Below are 21834 nucleotides of genomic sequence, written 5' to 3'. Positions count from 1 at the left end.
CTTCTCTAGTCTAGCATGAACCTAGGTCCATGGTTTAAGCAAGCATTGTAAATTGCATCATTTATTGTTTAGACTGCTGCAGCATCAGAAGAACTAAGGATGCGCGGTGAAGTGATGGAATGGATTGGAAAGAGCCAAACAGCAATTGAAAATACAAAGACACAACACTTAAATCGAGAAGATACATACTGGGTAAGGTTGAATTTGTTGCTCTGACCTTGTTGGAATTTCAGTTCTTATATTATTGTATTACATAGTTTTATTGACGTTACGCAATAAATTTGGTAGTAGTCGCTGTTTGTAAAACGCAGTAGACACACAACAATATATATTCCTTTTATTTTAGCTGGCTTAACACAATTTTTTATATTCCAATACCACTGCTTACCGGCAAGCTGGCTTAACAACACCACTGCTTGTACTGGTTATAATCTTCTATCTACGTTAACACTGCTTTATACACTGTAACACTTGTCCAACTGGTAAACAGTAATTTACTAACATAGATTCCGCATCTCCGTTGCCTTTTATAAGCAAACACATTTGTTATGCAAATTAACAACTTTACGGCTGACTAAGCCAACAACACCGCATGGTGTATAACAATACAGTACTAACTTTACTGTAGCAACATGGCTCCCTTGTCAGGATGACTTTTATACTACATCCAGGGATAAACATACAATCTAAGATTGATTGATATAAGAATACAAAAACATGATGAAATCACATTATTAACTCCAACTCCACCTATACTCAAACAAACATTATTGTTCCCTGTAGTGACCAGTCACTATTAACATTGCTAGTATTGGAATGTATTAACATAAGAAAGTGTTAAAATATCAAATCTACACAACACGTGGTTGTTTAAATTCTTCTGTCTTATTGTACATAATTGTTTTGACATGTGACAATGACATTTCAGATCTGTTTATTGTACACAATGCTAGACTCTTAGATCCAGATTCAATCTGGTACAATAATAAGAACCTGGATAGCTAGACTCTTAGATCTAGATTGTACAATCTGATACTGATTTCCTATGTTCTGATTCATTGATTAAATCCCGAGACATCTAACCGAATTTCCCACAGGTTATTGTCTAATAACAACTGATAATCTAATACTGTACAATACAACAATATTTTTCTATATAAAGTAAAATAAATGCAAAAAGCTGAAAGAATTGAATTTATACAATTGAAAATAGATAATCAACTTCGTGCTATGTGTATCGGTTTTTAAATTGTTTTGTGAGTGGTATCCTAGGCTCTCTGGAAGAACACTGTCTTGTACACCCAGTATGAAGAAATATGTGAACAAAATTTCAAACATTTTAAATAGTGGACAAAAATACACGATTAATTGTACCACAGAGCAAGAATAATCTTTACATATTTAATTGGATCAAACTTACAGATGTATTTGTCCCCCAAAAACATGAAAAATGAAGATGAATAAATTTCACTTAGCTTCAGCCTCCTACCTAAATTTAATATCAAATATTTTTGTGTTTTTAGACATTTGTTGAGCTTCAGAGAGGGCATGCCAAAAGCAAACAACTTGTACGAGAAATAAAAACAAAAGATCAGAAGAAAATGCTGATACAACTGACACGGGAAGAGGTTGATGTTACGATAGAGGAGTGGAGTAAAGTATCGTCGCACTATGAACAATGGAGAGATAAGATAGAGGGCTCGCTACCATTCCAATTAAAAGAAGTTACTACATGGCTTCGAGGAGCAGAGGATCTGCTAGACCGAGATATGGGACAGATTGAGTTAGAGAATGAAACAGCCAGTAGTATTGGGAGAAAATGTGAAGAGTTCAGAGTAAGAATAGTTTCAATTATTTATTTAAAAGAATTATAAGAGAGTTTTACAACTGTGAATTGATATCAAGTATGAGTTTAAAACTGGTGGTTAGTATTAGGGAGAGTAGACGTCAAAACTCCCAATCCTCTTAGCTGTAAATGAGTATCTGGTATTAAAATACTAGGGAGGCCACCCTACCACACAATGCTGAGGCTAAAGCTCTGTCTAAACTATCAAACTTTATGCTATATTTTTGTATGCAAGTCAAATTTAACTCTGTACAATGTTACAGATCTTTCAACAAAGAGCATGAGCATGAATACTTACCCTTTAATGAAAAAGAACCTGGCATTGAAAAAAGCCTTTAAAACATTAGATATTTAAATAATGTTACTTAATTAAGTTTTAATGTTATTTTTTCCACAGATACACTTTCAGAGTTTAGGTCAAGTTCATAATACATTCCAACAAATACAAGCCACTGGTAGAAGTGATGGTAAAAATGTGTCTAAAGCAATCCTAACAAGTATCTCAGAAAGGCTGGAGATCGTAGTGGTCACATGGCGACATACTCAAGTGAAGTTAAATTATTTAGAGAAGAAGTATAGTCTTCTAGGATTGATAGTGAAAACTGAAGAAAAGTTTTCAACATGGAATGTCAAGTATGGAAGCCAAGAACAAGTGAAAGATATTTTACAAGATTATAATGTAAGCAGCAAACATGTACTAAGCACAGTCTACACTATCAAACTAGTTTGACAACAAAAGTTTGATGTGCTCAAATATGGTAGTTATATGCCTAAATATGGTAGTGGCATGGCGCATGCACAATGCCTCAAAATGTCAAAGGCGACATGACCATCTGAAAGTCCCTAATATCATGTTTTGAACACTTTATGCTGGTGTTCTACAGAAAGATGAAAAATGTGTTATTCTGATTAAGTAACATAAACACAATTGTTTCTCATAATAAATATTCTTAAATGCATTCATTGAAAATAAAGTTGAAGCACACATTTCTGGCAAGATTGTATTTTTTCTTTTATCTAGCCTTTATTAGGTGTACAGATATTTTTCAACTTTAAGTTAATATCAAATTTAGCTAAATTTAGTCAGTGTGGTTGGTTTGACTATTTGTTTAAATATATAATTATTTTTCAGGCATTTACACAAGAGAATACATTTTTTGACCAATACGAGGCCAGATTGAAAGACTTGGAAACAGAAACAGAAAATTACAAAGCTGTTGCTGATAGTAAGTTTATATTGGTTTGTAATACTGTAGATGGCATAGCTATACAGTAGTACATTCGCTTTGCAGATTTCAGCTGGAAAGAATTGAAGTCTGGGTGGCAGTACACTTTCTCAATGTACTGCCACCCAGACTTTCACTGTCTTGTCACTGACATGCACTGCATCTGATCTACAATATTTTAACATGAAGAAATAAGTATCTAGACTTATAGCTATTTTATCTGAATAGCATTAATAATTTTTGGTACTAAGGTATATTAAACATGTCTTATTTCTTTAATAGAAGATGAAAAACAAGTTCTTACAAATTTCTTGCTCAACATGCAAAAGAAACGAACAAATCTGAGTGTTGAAATACGCAGTGTTGAAACTATGCTAGAAGAAGTGATAGAAAATTGGAAGAAATATGATGCTTGCAGTGAACTAGTTGAATCCTGGCTAAGCCAATCGTCAGTGGCTTTACAAGATCAAAATTCTGACAGTAAACAGGTAAATATCATCAATCAAAGAATATAAATTAAAATATTCATTACAAGGATGTTATCAACATAATGTCTCCTTAATAGTGTGTCCCCTGAATAATGTTTGGCCGTGATGTTAAAATATATTTCCCTCTAGTCTTTTTATAAGAATGTGTCTGCTTAATAAAGGGGTGTCACCTGTATTTGAGTGTTCCCTGAATAGGGTTGTCCCTTGAATAGAGTTGTCCTATTGTATATCAGAAGAATGAACAACAAGCAATTTTTCCTGTAACAATAATTAGTTCCAATAGAGTAGGAATCCATGTACCGGTACAGTGTTTTACACTTTACTGCTAAGCTATGTAGTCAATATATGGAACACATTCTAATTCTCCAAATGAAGACATATACTACCAGAAGTACAGTATGGTCAAGAAGAGCCTTGCGTTTGTGCTAATTTTATGACTATGTTCTGCAGTACACTAGCCTTAATTGCTCTACCACTGTGCTCGGAAGATCTTTAAAACTTATATATGTTTCTTTCATAGACTTTCTTCCAAGACATGAGCAGCTGGCAGGATCGGCAGACAGTGATGAATGAGGCGGGAAACTTCTTGATTGAAACATGCCAAGAAGAAGTAACAAAGACAATCAAGAGACAACTACTCAGTGTCAACAGCAGATGGAAGGACAACTTTGAAGAAGCCAAAGTAAGTTGATAATACAGTAGAACCTCTATTAAGGGGACATCATTGTGGGCCAAACAAGGTGTCTCCTTAATTGGGGTTTTCCCATGATTTCATGAATAGAGATTGACCTTAGTGTTAGAGAATATATTTGCTCTCTTAGTATCCACTTATACTGCGTCTCCAAAATATTGGTTTCCCAAAGGAGAGGTTCGACTGTAGATTGAATCTATGTGTTGTTATTATACCATTAAAGTAACATACAACATACAAACATGAAAAATGGTGGCCATGTGCAGTTATCCATTGTATTAAATATCAACATATTTGACATATCTCGTTATTATATACATTTTACAATACAATACATTTAGTAAAACTGCATTCAGAATTAAAAGTAAAAACAATACTTACTTAATTCTTTTAAGGTTTACATGAAAAATGAAGAAACCGAAAGACAACAACGAGAGTATGCAGAATTTGTTAAAAACTTGCGCATTTGGTTAGACAAGAAAGAGCAAGACATACCAGCCAGGGTGACATGCATGTACCTGCCTGCAAAGGAGCATATACAGGATTTAGAGGTAAATATGTTTGCAGCCAACACTTCTAAAACCAGGACTTGGCCCAAATTGTTAAAAAGTCAACCTAGTAAAAACAAAGTGAAACCACAAAGACAATTATGGTTTGCCGAGTTTGCCTTGATTTCAGAGATTTGGGAGTTTCAGGTTTAAAAAAATATATTATTAGTATTTGACTGTGTAAAGTAAAATTTAAGTGCATACTTGCATACAGTGCATACAGGATTTATATTGCACCTTAATAATTTCAAGGTAAAATAACACTAAATGGCACAGTTAAGCAACAAAAAAGGAGTTGGAGTTGACCTAGTGAGAGGGGACCCTTCAGTGGTAGCACTTTCCAAATACAGGTTCTAGCAACATGAACAGATTTGTATGTTGATTTTAAATTTCCATTATTTATAACCATTTATAGGAATTAAAATTACAATGTACAAAACAAGAAGTAAACCTCAAGAAGCTTTCAGATATTTCCAAAGGCCTGTTCAAGAGTTGTACAGAGGATGGTAGGTCAGCCATGATGGACACTCTGAAAAACATCAAAGTCAGGTTAACAAAGATCCAAGACACAACTAATGAAGAGTATACCATCACCAGCAAGGTCCTGACATCCTTACGAGAGTATGAGAATGGCATGAAAGAGCTGGTGAAGTGGCTGGATGATGGAGAGGCTCTGATAACAGAGGTAAAGCAAGACAAGACAACTGGTAAAAAGGAAGATAAGCAACAGAGATATGAGGTGAGTTGGTAGCATATAATTCTACATACAAACATATAATCATAATTTATTATTAATCAATACAGTTAAATGTACCTTTTAGATACTCTCTTGTAACCTTGTTCCTCCTGTAATAGACATTCATCTAGCATGGTATCTGTACCTCTCATATAAGTTTTATTTTGACTCAATTTCTATACAAAATGCTGAAAATCAAATTACTGAATACTTTCACACAAATGTTCTCATTTTTAGGTGCATTTTTCAAACCTCCCTCATTATCAGAAGATACTAGAAGAGAAAAATAAAGTAGTTGAGCAAACAATACAGCTAAATGCCAATTACATGGACACTGATCCATTAAAAAGCCACATCTCAGAGATGAATGACCGGTTTCAAGTGAGTACCATAAAGCTTAGAGTTAGTTTACTTGCATTGAGCACCAGAATGTAGTGGATCATAGTAGTGTGTATGTGGACTTAGAATGGGGTTATTTCTTTGGGTGGAGACATACACAGAACATGACAAAAATGGGATAGAAGAACTACTACTAATATTCAGCCAATGGTTTATAATTGAAGCCCTAGAGCTTATGATTTCATATAAGGGTACTAGTCACATAAATTTTGCGTTTGTTTTTGCAATTTTTGGCAAGCTCCCTATTAACAAACTATGATTGACAGTATGTTGATTGGTATGATACAAACATAGATATTTTGTTAAGTTACTAGGAAATCTGGACTATGCCATTTTCCTTTTGAGGTGTGTCCATATTTGAGACAGTTTTTAAAACATTTATTACATTTAAATATTGAAACGTTCGTATGAATATTATTTTAGGCATTAAGCCAGACTGCTCCAGAAATAGCCAACCAACTCTCAAGTGAAGTTGCTTGTATGCAAAACTTCAAACACAAAGCTGCAGAACTGACAAACTGGTTAAGGGAGGCCGATCAGAGACTGGAAGACCAACCTACTGACCCTCTTGAAGCTATTGAAGGTCATAAGGTCAGGAAACTTTAAAAACCTAACCTGAAAAAAATACTCTAGCAATATTGAGAACCATGGTTTAAATTTCAAGTACAAGTTTGTATATCATCGTTTGGATGACCTAGAAACTAGTTACGTCATATGCAGGGATCTTGTCATGTGCTTCCTCACTCAATGCATAGGTCCTATCTTGTCGCAAATCGAATGCTCCAAATTGCCATTAACATTTTGAGCAGTAAACCTGATAGTTGGTGGAAATCACTCACATTGCGTTAGTGGTATATTGCTTTAGTTTAGTTATTGTGTGCCTTTTCGTCTTATATATTTGTGATTACATTCTTTCAACAGGCATTTTTTGATGAACAATCTAATAAATTGGAAGAATTTCTTGCTGCGAGTGAAGACATTCTTAAATCAATACCTCAGACAGATCGAAAACCACTTGAAGAGAAAATCAAACTACTACAAACCAAATACAAAGAGACTGTCGAGAAAGGTTCTGTTAAGTTATGCAAATTGGAGTTTCAATTGGCTGAAAACGAACTGAAACAAAATATTGATGATTCTCAAAACGAATTGGAATCTGAACAAGTTGCTCTAAACTCTGGCCAGAATCCTCTCCATGTTCTTGGTCTGCACAAGGTAAAGTGTTTCTTCTGTTTTTAAAAGTTGCCTTTTGAAAATACTTAATTTTCTGTCCATGAAAATTATGTGAAAAATAAACATTTGTTGTTACTACCTCTCCTCATTGGCTCAAAATGTTGTGTTTTCTTCTTTTTAGGAATTCTTTCATGAGAGCAAGCTGATTCCGTATTGCCTTGATTGTTTGCAAGAGATGCAGACTTGTGTGAAGACATTGTCTGCCATTGATCCACAAGACGACACCTTGAAAGACGACTTGAATAAATCAGAGATGGACTGGCAGAAAATGCTGAGTGACATACAGGTTATGCAGAGTAAGCTGGTTGAGTTACCTGACAAATGGAATGAGTACAATCAGAGGTTAGTTGTTTATGATATCAAGGGTTCTACCAAAGAACAAAAAAGAAATCTAAATTTGTCATGGCATAACATTTGTCCAACCCATTTGAGTTTCCTCCCATTCTGGACCTCAACATTATTAACTCAATTTTATGATTTAGAAACAATTCAAAGGTCAATGTTTGAAACTAAACTTGTTTTTATCTTTAGTCTTGATCTTGTGAAAGACTGGATGAACCAGACCAACCAAACAGCAGAGGAACTTCTAAAAACATCTGATCCAGTAAAGTTTGAAGAGCTTCAGAAGGAGTTACAGGAACTTCAAAATAAGGAACCAGAAATGTCTCAACAACTTCTTCAAGCACAGAATAAACTAAGTGAGATTACTGAAGCTTGTCCAGCAGGACAGGTGCTATCTGAACAGGAAAGTCTTGCTCAGCTGAAGAAACACCAGGAAGAACTGAAATCTAAGTTGGATGATGTACCTGCTGAGGTTGCCAAGAAATCTGAGAAGTTTAAAAAGCAGGCAAAATCAAAAGAAACTTGGAACTGGATACTTCAAAAACAGAAAGACTTGTCGAAGAAACCATCATGGGAAGATTTGCCTGCTTTGAAGCAATTGCTGGAGAAGCATAAGGTAAGGCAATCAGGTTTATTCTCTCTCTTTTTCAATATTTCCATGACCTTTATCAATCCTGTCACAGCAACAGTGACATCCAATCTATTGTGAATGGAGACTCCAGATGGATATGAAATACAATTGAAATGGCACATGTTGTAATTGACTGAAGATTGCCACATCATTTGTGAAAAGGTACAATCTAAATAGAAGCATTTATTTTCTTATTTATTGTAGGCTCTGCAGCATGACTTAGAAGAAGCAGCACCACTAATTCATGAAGAGGTAGTAAGAGCGACTGAAGAGCAAGATCTTCAAAGTGCCCTTCCACAACAAGAAGTAGTGGCAAAAACGTTACAAGAGACAAAACAACAGTCAGCCGATCAGCTAAAGAGTCTTCAGGTGTGGATATGTTGTAAATTACAACTAATTTAATGCATATTTATGTTATAACTTGATCCTGTGAATAATGTATTGTTTTAAACGATTTGAGTGTTGATTTTCATTAAAGTTGACTAAATACTCTAAAAATGAAGACAGCAAGCTGGTTGCAAAATGAAGACTTGGCCTTTCGAATAGAATAATTAAACATATTTTTTGTAGAAGTGAAGGAAAAGAACTTTTACACTATATTTAAAAGATTAAGGATGCACGTCTGTGTTGTAATCATGATCGCCGCTGTTTGGTGAGGGCTGGAAAGAATTCATAAAACAGTACATAATATTGTAAAATTTAATCATTATTTTTATTTTTTAGGATGCTGTTGGACTTTGGGAGAAATATGATCAAGAAAAATCAAAGTTATTGTCTTCATTGAATGAGATTGATGATGCATTTGAATCATTATCTCCAGAGCTTTCATCACTTGATGAAATCAAGGCAGCTGTGGCACAGTTAAAGGTTAGTATACAGTAGGATCCCTCCTTTTGGTACCCCTATTAAGGGGTGCAAGGTAGGCCAACCAATATCCAGGGGACACCTCTATTAATGGGACAAATTGTTGGGTGCATTCCCTTATGCATATTGATTTCACTCCATATTGAAAATTGTGTAATATACTTTGTGTAGTCCAAAATAAGAGATCACATACAATACTTTTACAGGATTTAGAAGATATCCACAAAGATTGGAAAGATCAAGAAACTAATGTCAAATCAATGAATAATGAGTTACAACAATCTGTCCCACCAACAACAAAAGCAACTTTACAGCAAGATATCCAAACTATTGATTCCAAGGATGCTTCTACAAAAGACAACATTGTTAAACAATTGCAAGAACTGGAGAACTTAGAGAGCAAGTGGAATGATTTCTTACAAAAGATGGATGTCTTGGCAGAATGGCAGCTTGACATGGAGAAACAGTTAGACGATATAGCAAAAGATGAATCAACACCAGATAAAGTGTATGATGTGGCTAAAGTAAGACATTTAATTGGATATAGTATATGATCTTAATAGTTTTAACTGTTCTAACTATTAAGTCGTCATGGAAAATACTAGGCATCTTGTGTGTGATTTAAGTTGATTGGAGTTTTAATGGAGCAAGCATTAATTATGTTCCAATTGTAATTTTAATTCTTTTTCAGGACTTGTTTTCTGAAATTTTTAATAAAGTCAAAGCATTAGAGGAACTGAATAGCATACTTGATGAAATACAGGAAAATCCAAACAGACCAAATGTGCAGACACTAAAAGACGTTCTTGATACAGCTCAGAAAGATTGGCAAAATCTATGCACTTCTTCAGAGACACTGCGTGATAGGCTTAATGCAGACATTAAGCATTGGCAAGCATATCAATTTGCAAAGGAACAGCTTCTACCATGGATGACAGCTACTAACAAAAATCTGGATAAAGAGCCTGTAGTTGGATCAATAGAAGAGGCCAAAAAGAGGGTAGATAATCTAGATGTAAGTACCAATTAATCTACTCCCAAAAACTTATGAAACGTTGTTTATGTAGAGCATCTTGTATGAACTGTGTTTTCAAGGTTAATCACCTTATTTAATAGGATCTTATATTTCAATGTTTTTAAACATATCATATAATAAAATATCTCTTTTTCAATAGACACTTTGTGATGAAATTGATGGCAATCAAAAGTTAATGGATCAGGTTGCAGAGGAAGCTGCCACCCTTCCTAAGATTCACACTGGCGACTTAACCAAGCTCCAGAACGATTGGAGTGAGGTTGTAAAGAAAGTGCAAGAGAAGAAGTTCACTGCCATTGAAGTAGCAGAGGTTTGGCAAGAGTATGAAGCAAGAGGGAATGATATGCTGGAGCTATTTGCCGTTGTAGAACAGTCACTGGTGACACCTATCGAACAGGTTGATGAAGGAACACCAGTTGATGCAGTTGATGGACAAGTTAGTTCACAACTAAAGGTATGTTAAACATTAAATGTAAAACTTTTGCTGTAAATTTAGGTATAATTTATTTGTTTTAGAGAAGTTTAATCTGAATATTGCAGTTGAGGCAGAGTGCCACAAACCACCTACTCAACCATAGTTCAGCCTTATTGAAACATTGGCCTCATGTCCATTTCACCGAACTACAGGATGATCTTTGGATATGTCTGCTGGATATGAACTTTCAGTAAACTTTTTTTCCACAGGAAATTTCAAAAAGATGGGAAAGTAAAAAACCTTCTTTTGAGTCAGTAGTAGGTGCAAGTCAAAAAATTCAATCGTTCAGTGACCCGACTGTCAGTGAAAAGATTGCTGAAGATGAGGACATTCTGAAGAAAGAGTGGGAGAGGTTGGAGAGTTGTCTTGAACAGTGTACAGATTTTGAAGATTCTTGTCACGACTTGGAAAAATGGTTGCAGGATATGGAGGAAACACTTCATGCTGAGAAATATTTCTTACTTGATTTAAAAGAGAAACAAGATAGAATGCAGAAATTTCAGGTATGTTGAATGTTAGAGGCTAAGCAGGTAAGCCTGCAGGTTTCACATAACTTGTAGTTTAGACTTCGAAATAGTTAAAAGTGGAGAACCTGTTGTATTCATCATTTACTTCATTAACGATTACTTTGCTAAAACTCAAATACAATTAGGATTATTATTTTTACTTAAGCACCATGATTGTAAAATGTTGTGCATTATGAATTCTTTCAATTTCCCATCTATTTATTAAGTAGGCAGCAGACTGCCAAGAAATACAATTAATGTTGCAACAAGGTATAAACTACTCTTATAAATGGCTTATAAATTCTGACTGATGTTTTATTTATAATACTGTAGGATCTGCAGAATCTAGTTCCATCTTATGAGTCACTAGCTCAAAGTATTCAAGTAAAGGCAGAGTTGGTGAGCAACAGCTGCTCATATGCTGGTGCCAGGCCCAAGAAGACTAAACTACTGCAGAAATTTAACTCTATCACTGCACAGCTGAAGGTAATTTTAAATATTTTAGTCATACAGTACCTCATCAAATGAAGATAACACCTCTTTAGCAAAGTACAGTATAGTAAAATTTCAATTTCTTGAATGTGTATATTATAAAAAGCTTTAACGATCTGGTTAATTTTCTATTTATGTAATGGCAAACATAACTTAAAGAAAGATACTTTTCCTTCTTTACAACGTCCTACAAATTACTTTGATAGGTTGTTTATTCCAATTATTATATCCTGATAGGATTGCCTAGAAGTTTCGCAAAGTCATGTTAATGATCACCAGGAGTTTGCAGACAGTATTGAAGCTTTGAATAGTGTGTATGAGAAAACCAAAGAAATCTATGATAGGAATTGCAACCCTGCTGGTGATATGACCGAATGTCAGAATAAATTACAAGCTATTCAAGTAAGTTATAAATTCTACCGTACTTGATTTTGTACCTTTTCCTTTTTTCAACACCATCCAACAGCAAAGGCAAAATAATAGCATGAAAATATGGTAAAAAAAAAAAAATGAAAACTAAGTCACATAGTATTAGACTTAAGTAATGGCAATTTGGAACAAGGATTTGAACTAAAGATTGGTAAGCAAGCCACCAGCAAGTATCACTACTAATAGGTTGTCCCATTGATGAAAGAGACAGTTGGCATCTGAGATCCAGCATCACAATTGGAATAAGTATGTACAGCATCACATGTGACCCAAAAGATAATCTATAAAGCAAAGTATGTAGGAAAGCTTTACAGTTGATAATGATTTCCATTTGTTAGTGCATTTCCAATGATCATTGCTCATGGACTTTATTACACTTTTCAACTGCATGCTTCACGTCATGTCAGTGCTGCCAGTTCAGGTTCTCCTCGTCTATCTACCTACTATACTCAGTGCTACAATTACCAAATATGGTTTTATTAAATTGCTAAGAAAATGTATTGAATTGTTTTATTGCAGGATTGCTTAGCAGAGAAAAATGTCATTGAAGACCAAATTAGTGATGTTAATATCAAACTTCAAAAAGTTTTAGCTCATTCAAATGCAATTGGAAAGAATGCACTACAACAACAAGTCAACTCTACCAAAGAACAATGGAAAAGTCTCACTAACAATCTAAAGGATGCTGAACCAATGCTAAACGACAGAGTACAAACATGGACAGAGTTTAAGAAAAGCCTGGCACTAATTAGAAACTGGATGCAAGATATTAAAGATAAACTTGAGGTGTTTTCTGAGTCTGCATGTACACTTCAAATAAAAGAAAATAGAGTGAAAATATTGGAGGTAAATTAACATACTTTTCTAATAATATATTTATTTCTTTATCATAGGGACTTCTTCTTTATTTTTGGGTGTAATATGTTAACATTTATCATCAAATAAATACTCCCCTGATATTAAAAAATACAACATAATTCATTTCGAGAATTGATACAAAATGGTATCAAAATTACAATGAATTCTAGTAAAAATCGAAATGTGTTGTGTGATACACTATTGTGTATATAATGCATGTGGCGGGGCATTAATTTGAGGGCATAAATAATGACTCCGGGACGTTTATTCAAGGTTGGGGGAGGCATTATAGAGGCATGTTCTGTGGGGGTATGTTTATTTGAATACATATGGTAGTTAGTATACATATTTCTGTAAATTAATATATAAAGTAGAAATACATATAACCATATGTTTCAGTTTATTTTTATTTACAAATGCCATCTAAGCATTTATAAATGTAAATATAGATTTATTAAGAAAATATATTTTTTTAACAGTAATAAACAAACAATATACAGTAGTAGCTGTGGGGATGTAGTCAATAGTTTATAGTGATTTTCCTACATGTATAAACCAGTTGATTTATGTAAGCCACCTGTCCTCACATTTTCAGGCTCTGCTAAACGACATTGAAGTTCATGCACAGATGGTGGCCACTGTTAACAAGCAGGGTGAACGTATAAATGAAGACAATGTTGAAAAGGTTGTAGATGATGTGACAGCAGAATTAAAGCAAATTGCAGAAAATTATGAGTCCTTAAAGAATCTAGTAACGGTAAGAGCTATATTAAAGGTCTAACAGTGAATACAGAAGCTTGACAATCTGTTTCAGTATATGTATTAATACTGACATATTTAACTTGTGGTGTAGTACTATTGAGTTTATTCTTTCATAAAATATTTCAATAATGTAATACAATACTGTGGGGTGGGGGTGGAAACTATAAAAATTATAGTAAAAATTTATATTTTTTGATGAATGTTAACTTTATTTCTAACAAAAGTATTTCAATTTGAGTAACAAGAATCAAATTATTATTTAAGCTCTAATTTTCTGAAAATTATAATAGCTGACCTGGGGTGGGGATGCAGTGTTTTTTCAGAAAACTTATTAACTGTGCATTTTTCCCAGTTTGCTTATGTAGATTGGAGGGGTGGCGTGGGATTTCTTCTAGGGCTGGGAATTTGCAAAACTTGCATAGTAGTACTTTTGTACAGTGACTTCTAGCAGTGCAGGTGTTGGTTTACACTCTAAATAATTTCTTGTTGTTGTAGGGACTCTTGGATAATAGCATCAAGTATTTCCAGACTCATGAACATTTTGAAGAGACCCTAAGAAGCATTTGTAATCATGTTGCTGACATGAATGATGCATTTGCTGAATGCCGAACACTTGAGGGCGACAAAGAAACAATTCAACAGAAACTAAAAAAAATTCAGGTATTTCTTACAAAATATAGTTTTCCCAATAATGGGAGATTTGATTATTTGTTGTATCTAGAACCATAGCTGCAATCTGTGCATGCATATTTAAAGGTATGGAAGGCTGAATGTGTCATCAGCCTTACTCACACTGCAATGTCCACTCTTGTAAAGATTTCCAATAACCAAAACCTATACCATTCAAATGTAATGCCATAAAGGATTTGCTAATATTAAATCTTAAAATCAAGTTATTCAAATTCTTTATGTATACACTCTGTCGCCAAGATGTAATACAATAACATGCCACCTTCAATCAATCAATCATTCCATTTTTGTATACCACCATTTCAATGAATGCTCAAAGTACTATCTGAATATTATCAGAAAACATGGGTGTAACTGCAGCGTACTGATTATCTCTATTTCATTATTAGGAACTGTTACAAAAAAAACAAAAAATGGATCAGTCGATGGATAAGTTACAGAAGGCCTGTGAAAACACAGTCAGTAGTACTGCTAGTCAGGCTAGGCCCTCAATTGAAGAAGATTATGCTGGTGCCTTGGAAGACTGGCAGAGCCTACAAGCCCAGTTGATGAAATCAGAGCAAGAGTTTGTAGATCATTTTCAGGCCTGGGTAGATTATGAGAATGAGTTAGATGCTTTAACCAACTGGATAGTTGAGACTACTGCTGATTTAGAGGTCATAGTTCAACTTCAAGATGATCTAAAGGAAAAAGAAGATATGTTTGAAAAATGCAAAGTATGTTTTTTTTATATTTGTACTTTCTAATTTTGAGAACATTCTCGTATTTGAGAATCTAATGTTGGGAGATTTGACCATCTTATATATAACATAATTTCAGATCAAATAATTAATTTTGTTCTCTCCAGTCACTAACTGAAGCCATTGTCTGCAAAAAGAAAGATATTGAACAATGTTGTCAACTTGCTGAAGTTGTTACAGCAGCTAATTATGCAGATCTTGAAATACCAAGGCAAATTGAACAGCTCAAGATCAACTATGATGCCCTACTCACAAAATCAAAGGTATGCAAAAAAACAAATGTATTATTGCCAAGAAACCAACTGAAAAAGGTTTATTCAACTTATAATAGATAATGAATCCATACTTATAATCCACTTTTCTACAGTGATAACTAAGGTTTCCAGCTGCCACTGATCAGCACTCATTTGTCTGTCCACGACAAAAGGAACTGAGATAGTGTAGTAAATCCTTTCTCTTCTGGACAATGCACTGGGTGGTTTAAAGTGAGCCAGATGCATACATTGGAACTAAAGAGCCCCTTGAAACTGTGGTGATCTGCCTTAAATGCTCGGCCACTTGACTTTAATTTGTAATCTTCAGAAGATTAACAATACTGAAGGAGATAATTAATTATTTATACTCAATTTTTGCAGGCTGATGTCGAACAGTTACAAGAGAACTGCAACAACCATCAGTTATACATGACATCATCTAAGGTGTTTACAGAATGGTTGGAGAAAGCAAATCAAGAACTGAAAGAACACAGCAGTACTAGTGGAGAAAATGATATTATTAAAGCAAGACTAGATACAATTAAAGTAAGTAGTTAAGTCTTTCACATGCAATCAACTTACATTAGGGAAAATGCTATTCTAAACATTAAAATTGACAAATGTTTGAACCACAACTTTAGATTACAGCTTACAGAATGGTGTACCTATGTGGTAAACAGCAAAGCTACTTTAGAAATACATATTGATATTGGAAAAGCAAAAATTGATAATGGCTATATTTAATATGTGATCCCTGAATTTTAATATGTTGTAATAATGATTACTAATTCTAATGATTTTTATCTAAAATTTATTTTGCAGACATTGTTAGATAAAAGAGAGGAAGGTCAAAGTCTACTTAACAATACCGAAGGAAACCTTGATGCCATTTTAAACCAGACATCACCAGAAGGGCGTGCTATTTCCAAGCAAGCTGTTGAAACCCTGAAAGATGAGTGGCAGATATTCCTAAGTAATCTAAGCCAGATCCACGGCAGTCTGGAGGCATGTCAAACTAGTTGGATGAACTACCAAGAGTGCCTAGAGCAAATTGAAACCTGGCTTGATGACATGAATGATAGAGTTGGTGAAGCTGAAAAAGATCAACTAAATGTAGACCTCAATGGTAAACGAGAGTATCTTGGAAAATGCAAGGTATGTGTATATTTGACATTTTATAACCTTGCCCTACAGTGTAAATAAACAGAATCTGCTTAAAATATTTTAAAATGAATTTTGGTCTTCAGATTTTTTCAGATTGATTTAATATTCACCACCCAAAAACCCAGGTTTTAACACTTAATAATCATTTGGTAGGATGTAAATGTAAATAGGTGGTAAGATAATTACTGTTGTCACCAAATAGGCTATACATGAGGATCTCACATCATACAAGAACATTATATCTGTGACTGAAAAAGCTGAGGAACTCAAGCAATCAGGAAAAGAAGACACCATAACAGGTCAACTGAAAGAAGTAACCGACCGATATCAAGACACAGTTAAAAAAGCTGAGGTATGTCAACATTTTTAATGGATAATATGTTTGACAATGCTTAGACCATAGATATTAGAAAAGCGAAGGTCTAGATCATCAACTCCAATGCGATCTCTATGACCCATAAGTTTTGTGCTTATCAGATACACAGACCAAGCAAATGTATACTCATGATTCTCTTTAGAGAAGAATTTTAGCCTTATCAATTACCAATATTTTCAATGTTCATATCTTTCTCCAGGATCTTGTCAATAGAGGTGAAGAACATGTTGTCACACATCAATCATTCTTAGATGCTTGCCAAGAGTATAGTGATTGGCTGATTGAGGTCAATCAGATGTTGCAGCAGTTTGGAGTATGCACTGGAAACTCTGACACAAATGCAGATAATATTGAAACCATAAAGGTATAGAAAATAATGTTATGCTTTATGAGTGGAGTTGTAGTTTGGTGGTTAAGATGCTCATTATTATTATTGTTAATTTATAATGGCTTACACATAATATCCAGCAATTCAACAGAGGCCGACAAAGGAATACTAACTGTTTTTATTGTATTAATAGAAATTGATTGCTAGAGAACCAGAAGGTAAAGCTAAATTGGACGAACTGAAGAAACAGGGTTTTGAAACACTGTCCCAAACTAGTGAGGCTGGTCGACCAACTATCCAGCAACAGATGGAGACTGCTGAAAAAGAGCTTGAGACATTCATCCAAGAAGTGCATGAATCTCAAATAAATCTGGAAACATGGATGGCTCAATGGAAGAAGTGTACCGATGCAAGTGATGCTCTGTCACAATGGCTGGAAGAGACAGACGAGAGTCTGAAATGGGCTGGAATCCTACAGGATGTAATTGAAGGCAAACGACAACAGTTGGACAAATTCCAGGTGAGATTATATGTAAAGTTACCCTCCAAATGATATATTATTGACAACGAATAGACCTTGTCCTCTGTGACATTTTAACATTCTGAGAGAACTGCTTGTTTTCGACAAAAACAAACTTAACAGACTTAATTAGAAAAAAATAGTGCCATGGTTTACTGTGAGGTAACAACAAAACCCAGTTTAATGAATTTGATGCAAACATTTTGCAGTAGACCACCTATACTGCTTTTTTTTACCTAAAGATAACTGATTAAATCAAACTTATTTTTTTATTTCAATATTAGGCTGTTGAAGAACACATCATTGATCAAGAACCAGAGTTCTTCAAACTTGAAGACGAGGCTCAAGTCCTCCTAAAACTTACAAATGGTGCTTCTACTTTCGCAGCTGATGTGAGTCAACTACTGAAGAAATATGAGGAACTTAAAGATAAAGTAAAGGTAGGCTCTTTCAACTACTCTACCAATGGCTTTACAAACTATTTTATTTTATTCAAGACCTTTTATACATTATAGGATTTTTATGAAACTGTTATATTTATACATATTTCTTGTTTTTGTAGGTGTGTTTAGATGAGCTTGAGGGGGCTGTTACAGATCATCAAATATATGAAGAATGTCTTCAGGACTACACTGATTGGTTAGAAGATGCATCATCTACTCTTGAAAAATGTGGCAATGTCAAAGGTTGCAAACAAGAGGTTCTCCAAAAGGCTGCCAAAATCAAAGTAATATAAATAATATCTACAATGCATTTTAACCTGAATTTTTAAATAATGTAACACTTTGGCATACTATAATATTACTATGTAAAGTCGTCAGTGGTCTGAAGTTGTCCTCTTAGTTGAAATAGCTTACACTTTAAAATCGAAACAGGTTTTCACAATATTAATATACTGACTTCTATTTACTTAGACATTATCAGAGCAGAAAAATGATGGTGAAGACAAACTGAAAGAGGCCATGGGTCAGGCTGACGAAGTAGAAAAAAGGACCTCTGCTGCAGGCAGAGACAGAATCCAGAATGACCTAAGGGAACAACAGTCAGTGTGGTCTGGGTTACTAGCTTCACTGAGTCAGGCCAATGAACTTCTTGACAAGGTCCTTAAACTTTGGTCTAAGCTGGATTGCGATTGTGAAGATTTGGAAGTCTGGATTGCAGATATGGAACAGAAAATCCTTGAAGCCCAAGATTTGCAGAGTTCTGTAAAAGATAAAGTGAACAAAACTAAATTAATGATAGTAAGTTAGTGAACTAATTGGTCATAATTTGTAATTCTCCGGTTAAACTGAAACCTGTGACCTCCGATCACTAGCCTGGCATTCATACCTTTAGACCACGAGCTTGCGCTGATGGCTAGGGTCAGAGTAGAGCTAACATCTGACCAATTAGCTTGCGCTGATGGCTAGGGTCAGAGTAGAGCTAACATCTGACCAATTAGCTTGCGCTGATGGCTAGGGTCAGAGTAGAGCTAACATCTGACCAATTAGCTTGCGCTGATGGCTAGGGTCAGAGTAGAGCTAACATCTGACCAATTAGCTTGCGCTGATGGCTAGGGTCAGAGTAGAGCTAACATCTGACCAATTAGCTTGCGCTGATGGCTAGGGTCAGAGTAGAGCTAACATCTGACCAATTAGCTTGCGCTGATGGCTAGGGTCAGAGTAGAGCTAACATCTGACCAATTAGCTTGCGCTGATGGCTAGGGTCAGAGTAGAGCTAACATCTGACCAATTAGCTTGCGCTGATGGCTAGGGTCAGAGTAGAGCTAACATCTGACCAATTAGCTTGCGCTGATGGCTAGGGTCAGAGTAGAGCTAACATCTGACCAATTAGCTTGCGCTGATGGCTAGGGTCAGAGTAGAGCTAACATCTGACCAATTAGCTTGCGCTGATGGCTAGGGTCAGAGTAGAGCTAACATCTGACCAATTAGCTTGCGCTGATGGCTAGGGTCAGAGTAGAGCTAACATCTGACCAATTAGCTTGCGCTGATGGCTAGGGTCAGAGTAGAGCTAACATCTGACCAATTAGCTTGCGCTGATGGCTAGGGTCAGAGTAGAGCTAACATCTGACCAATTAGCTTGCGCTGATGGCTAGGGTCAGAGTAGAGCTAACATCTGACCAATTAGCTTGCGCTGATGGCTAGGGTCAGAGTAGAGCTAACATCTGACCAATTAGCTTGCGCTGATGGCTAGGGTCAGAGTAGAGCTAACATCTGACCAATTAGCTTGCGCTGATGGCTAGGGTCAGAGTAGAGCTAACATCTGACCAATTAGCTTGCGCTGATGGCTAGGGTCAGAGTAGAGCTAACATCTGACCAATTAGCTTGCGCTGATGGCTAGGGTCAGAGTAGAGCTAACATCTGACCAATTAGCTTGCGCTGATGGCTAGGGTCAGAGTAGAGCTAACATCTGACCAATTACTAGCTTCCTGATGCAAAGCTACTGTATTTCAAGGTTAACATTACCAAGATAAGAACTCATAACAATCCTTTGATCTTATGTCTTGCTGCGACAAGTACCAACAGTACATATTCTGTGCAGCGCACAGTGTCTCTTAAGGGGCATTCGGAAATGATCGTGTCACAGCCACAGACAAACCCTTTGATCTCCAGAGCTCAGAATCCTGTTGTTGAGTTGCCTTGGTTTTACAGAATGATGATATATATATATTGTATCTTATTTATGTTATTTTTTTTATGTTCAGAAACTAGCTAAAGAAATTGAAGCAGCTCAACCAGATATTGAACGCTTGAGTGAACAACCAGAACAACTAACCAGCATAGGGGTTGATGATCCAGAGGTCAATGATAAGGTCAAGCAAGTCACTGATGCATATCAGAAACTTTGTCAATTTGCTAAGGTAAGATACATATTACACTTGTGTTATTTATTTGAACTCTTGATTCATTCAATAATTATGAAAATGTCTCTGGTGTGATCTCACCCTACTGTTATATTATTAATTACAATATATATTGTATTGATCACTTAGTATGCAATTTATTTTAAAATATTAGGATACATCGAGTAAGTTACAAAGAATTGTCGATAAACATATGAAATATGATGAAACGGTGCAAGATTCTTCTGGCTGGATAAAGAAATCTAGACAGCAAGCGCTTCAGTGCGCTATGGCAACTAGTGATAAGAATGCCAATCATGATAAACTGAATCAAATTGAGGTAAGTGTTTCAACAAGATTTCATCACTTTAAAATGGGTTGTCATTTTGGAAACTGTTTAGTAACTGGAAGTAAATTTGTTTAATGTCTTAATTTTTTGGCATTCCAATTCATACACAATTTATTTGCTAAGTTGATGACCGTCTGTGCAGTACTGTAATTTGAGAAATATGAGATATCCAACACTTTAGGATTTAAATAAAATCTTTGTTTTGTTTTAGCAACTTCTTGAAAGCCTACCAGAAGGCCAGAGTAAAATCCACCAGACAACTGAACAAGCTGAAGAGGTCTTACCAGATACTGGATTCACAGGAAAAGACCTCATACTGCAAGATGTACAGACCATCACAAAAGAATTTGAAACTTTAAAACAAGATTTAGAGAAAATCAATGAACGTATACATGATAATGCCAACCAGTGGAAGGAATTTGGCAATGTGTTTGATGATTTTGAGAATTGGTTGGTAAAGGCAGATGAAACTGTGCAGCTGTGTGTACAACCACAAGATGACCTTGAAGGGAAGAAAGAAGTGCAAGACGCAGTTCAGGTAATCCAACGTCTACACATGTCAACTAAGACCATATCATGTCATTTTGATGATTTTTACATGCGACAAGTCAACTAACAACTTACTGCCAAAATTGAGGTGTTCAATGGCATTGCTCTCTGATTAAGATATAAGTAGCCATATAATGTCAAAACACTACAAAATTTTACTAAAACCTTGGTTAAAAATGACCTCAAAATGATTTTCGGAGAAGAGTTTTAGTTAAATTTTATGTACGATTATATACAATTTTTCGAAAGTTGACAGTATTGTTCACTTAAATTTCCAGGAGTTGCATGCAGATGTACAACATCATAACTTAGTGAAAGAAGAATTAGTGAAGAAGGCAGAAGGTCTAATAGAAAGCAACCCAGGGGCTGTATCCATGGCAAGTGAAGCTATGCAGCTGGCTAACCAATATCAGACACTGCAACTGAAGTTAAAGGTGTGAACTCTCAAATCCTTTTATTG

General features: G+C 35.2%; 1 protein-coding gene across 7 annotated transcripts in view; it reads left to right on the top strand.

The window, feature by feature from the left end:
- The window catches only part of LOC140059786 (muscle-specific protein 300 kDa-like), a 160431-nt gene that overhangs the window by 27279 nt on the left and 111318 nt on the right, over positions 1-21834 (top strand). For all 7 annotated transcript variants that reach the window (XR_011847254.1, XM_072105689.1, XM_072105692.1 and 4 more), the window contains 38 exons: positions 73-192; positions 1524-1835; positions 2244-2525; positions 2979-3072; positions 3355-3560; positions 4081-4242; positions 4647-4802; positions 5215-5538; positions 5773-5916; positions 6358-6525; positions 6856-7149; positions 7289-7509; positions 7699-8125; positions 8345-8509; positions 8864-9007; positions 9211-9528; positions 9696-10019; positions 10180-10494; positions 10725-11018; positions 11355-11507; positions 11751-11915; positions 12462-12788; positions 13396-13557; positions 14058-14222; positions 14642-14968; positions 15100-15255; positions 15628-15792; positions 16069-16401; positions 16613-16762; positions 16986-17150; positions 17308-17634; positions 17919-18074; positions 18197-18361; positions 18549-18875; positions 20339-20494; positions 20652-20816; positions 21037-21363; positions 21653-21808. Coding sequence is in view for 6 of the 7 variants with exons in the window: in XM_072105689.1 (XP_071961790.1) it covers positions 73-192; positions 1524-1835; positions 2244-2525; positions 2979-3072; positions 3355-3560; positions 4081-4242; positions 4647-4802; positions 5215-5538; positions 5773-5916; positions 6358-6525; positions 6856-7149; positions 7289-7509; positions 7699-8125; positions 8345-8509; positions 8864-9007; positions 9211-9528; positions 9696-10019; positions 10180-10494; positions 10725-11018; positions 11355-11507; positions 11751-11915; positions 12462-12788; positions 13396-13557; positions 14058-14222; positions 14642-14968; positions 15100-15255; positions 15628-15792; positions 16069-16401; positions 16613-16762; positions 16986-17150; positions 17308-17634; positions 17919-18074; positions 18197-18361; positions 18549-18875; positions 20339-20494; positions 20652-20816; positions 21037-21363; positions 21653-21808 (8517 nt within the window). In the remaining variant the exon portion in view is untranslated. The remainder of the gene's footprint in view (positions 1-72; positions 193-1523; positions 1836-2243; positions 2526-2978; positions 3073-3354; positions 3561-4080; positions 4243-4646; positions 4803-5214; positions 5539-5772; positions 5917-6357; positions 6526-6855; positions 7150-7288; positions 7510-7698; positions 8126-8344; positions 8510-8863; positions 9008-9210; positions 9529-9695; positions 10020-10179; positions 10495-10724; positions 11019-11354; positions 11508-11750; positions 11916-12461; positions 12789-13395; positions 13558-14057; positions 14223-14641; positions 14969-15099; positions 15256-15627; positions 15793-16068; positions 16402-16612; positions 16763-16985; positions 17151-17307; positions 17635-17918; positions 18075-18196; positions 18362-18548; positions 18876-20338; positions 20495-20651; positions 20817-21036; positions 21364-21652; positions 21809-21834) is intronic.

Source organism: Antedon mediterranea, chromosome 10 (assembly GCF_964355755.1).
Source record: "Antedon mediterranea chromosome 10, ecAntMedi1.1, whole genome shotgun sequence".
NCBI lineage: Eukaryota > Metazoa > Echinodermata > Crinoidea > Comatulida > Antedonidae > Antedon > Antedon mediterranea.
The sequence above is the reverse complement of the archived record's forward strand: the minus strand, read 5'-3'. Positions and strand labels throughout refer to the sequence as shown.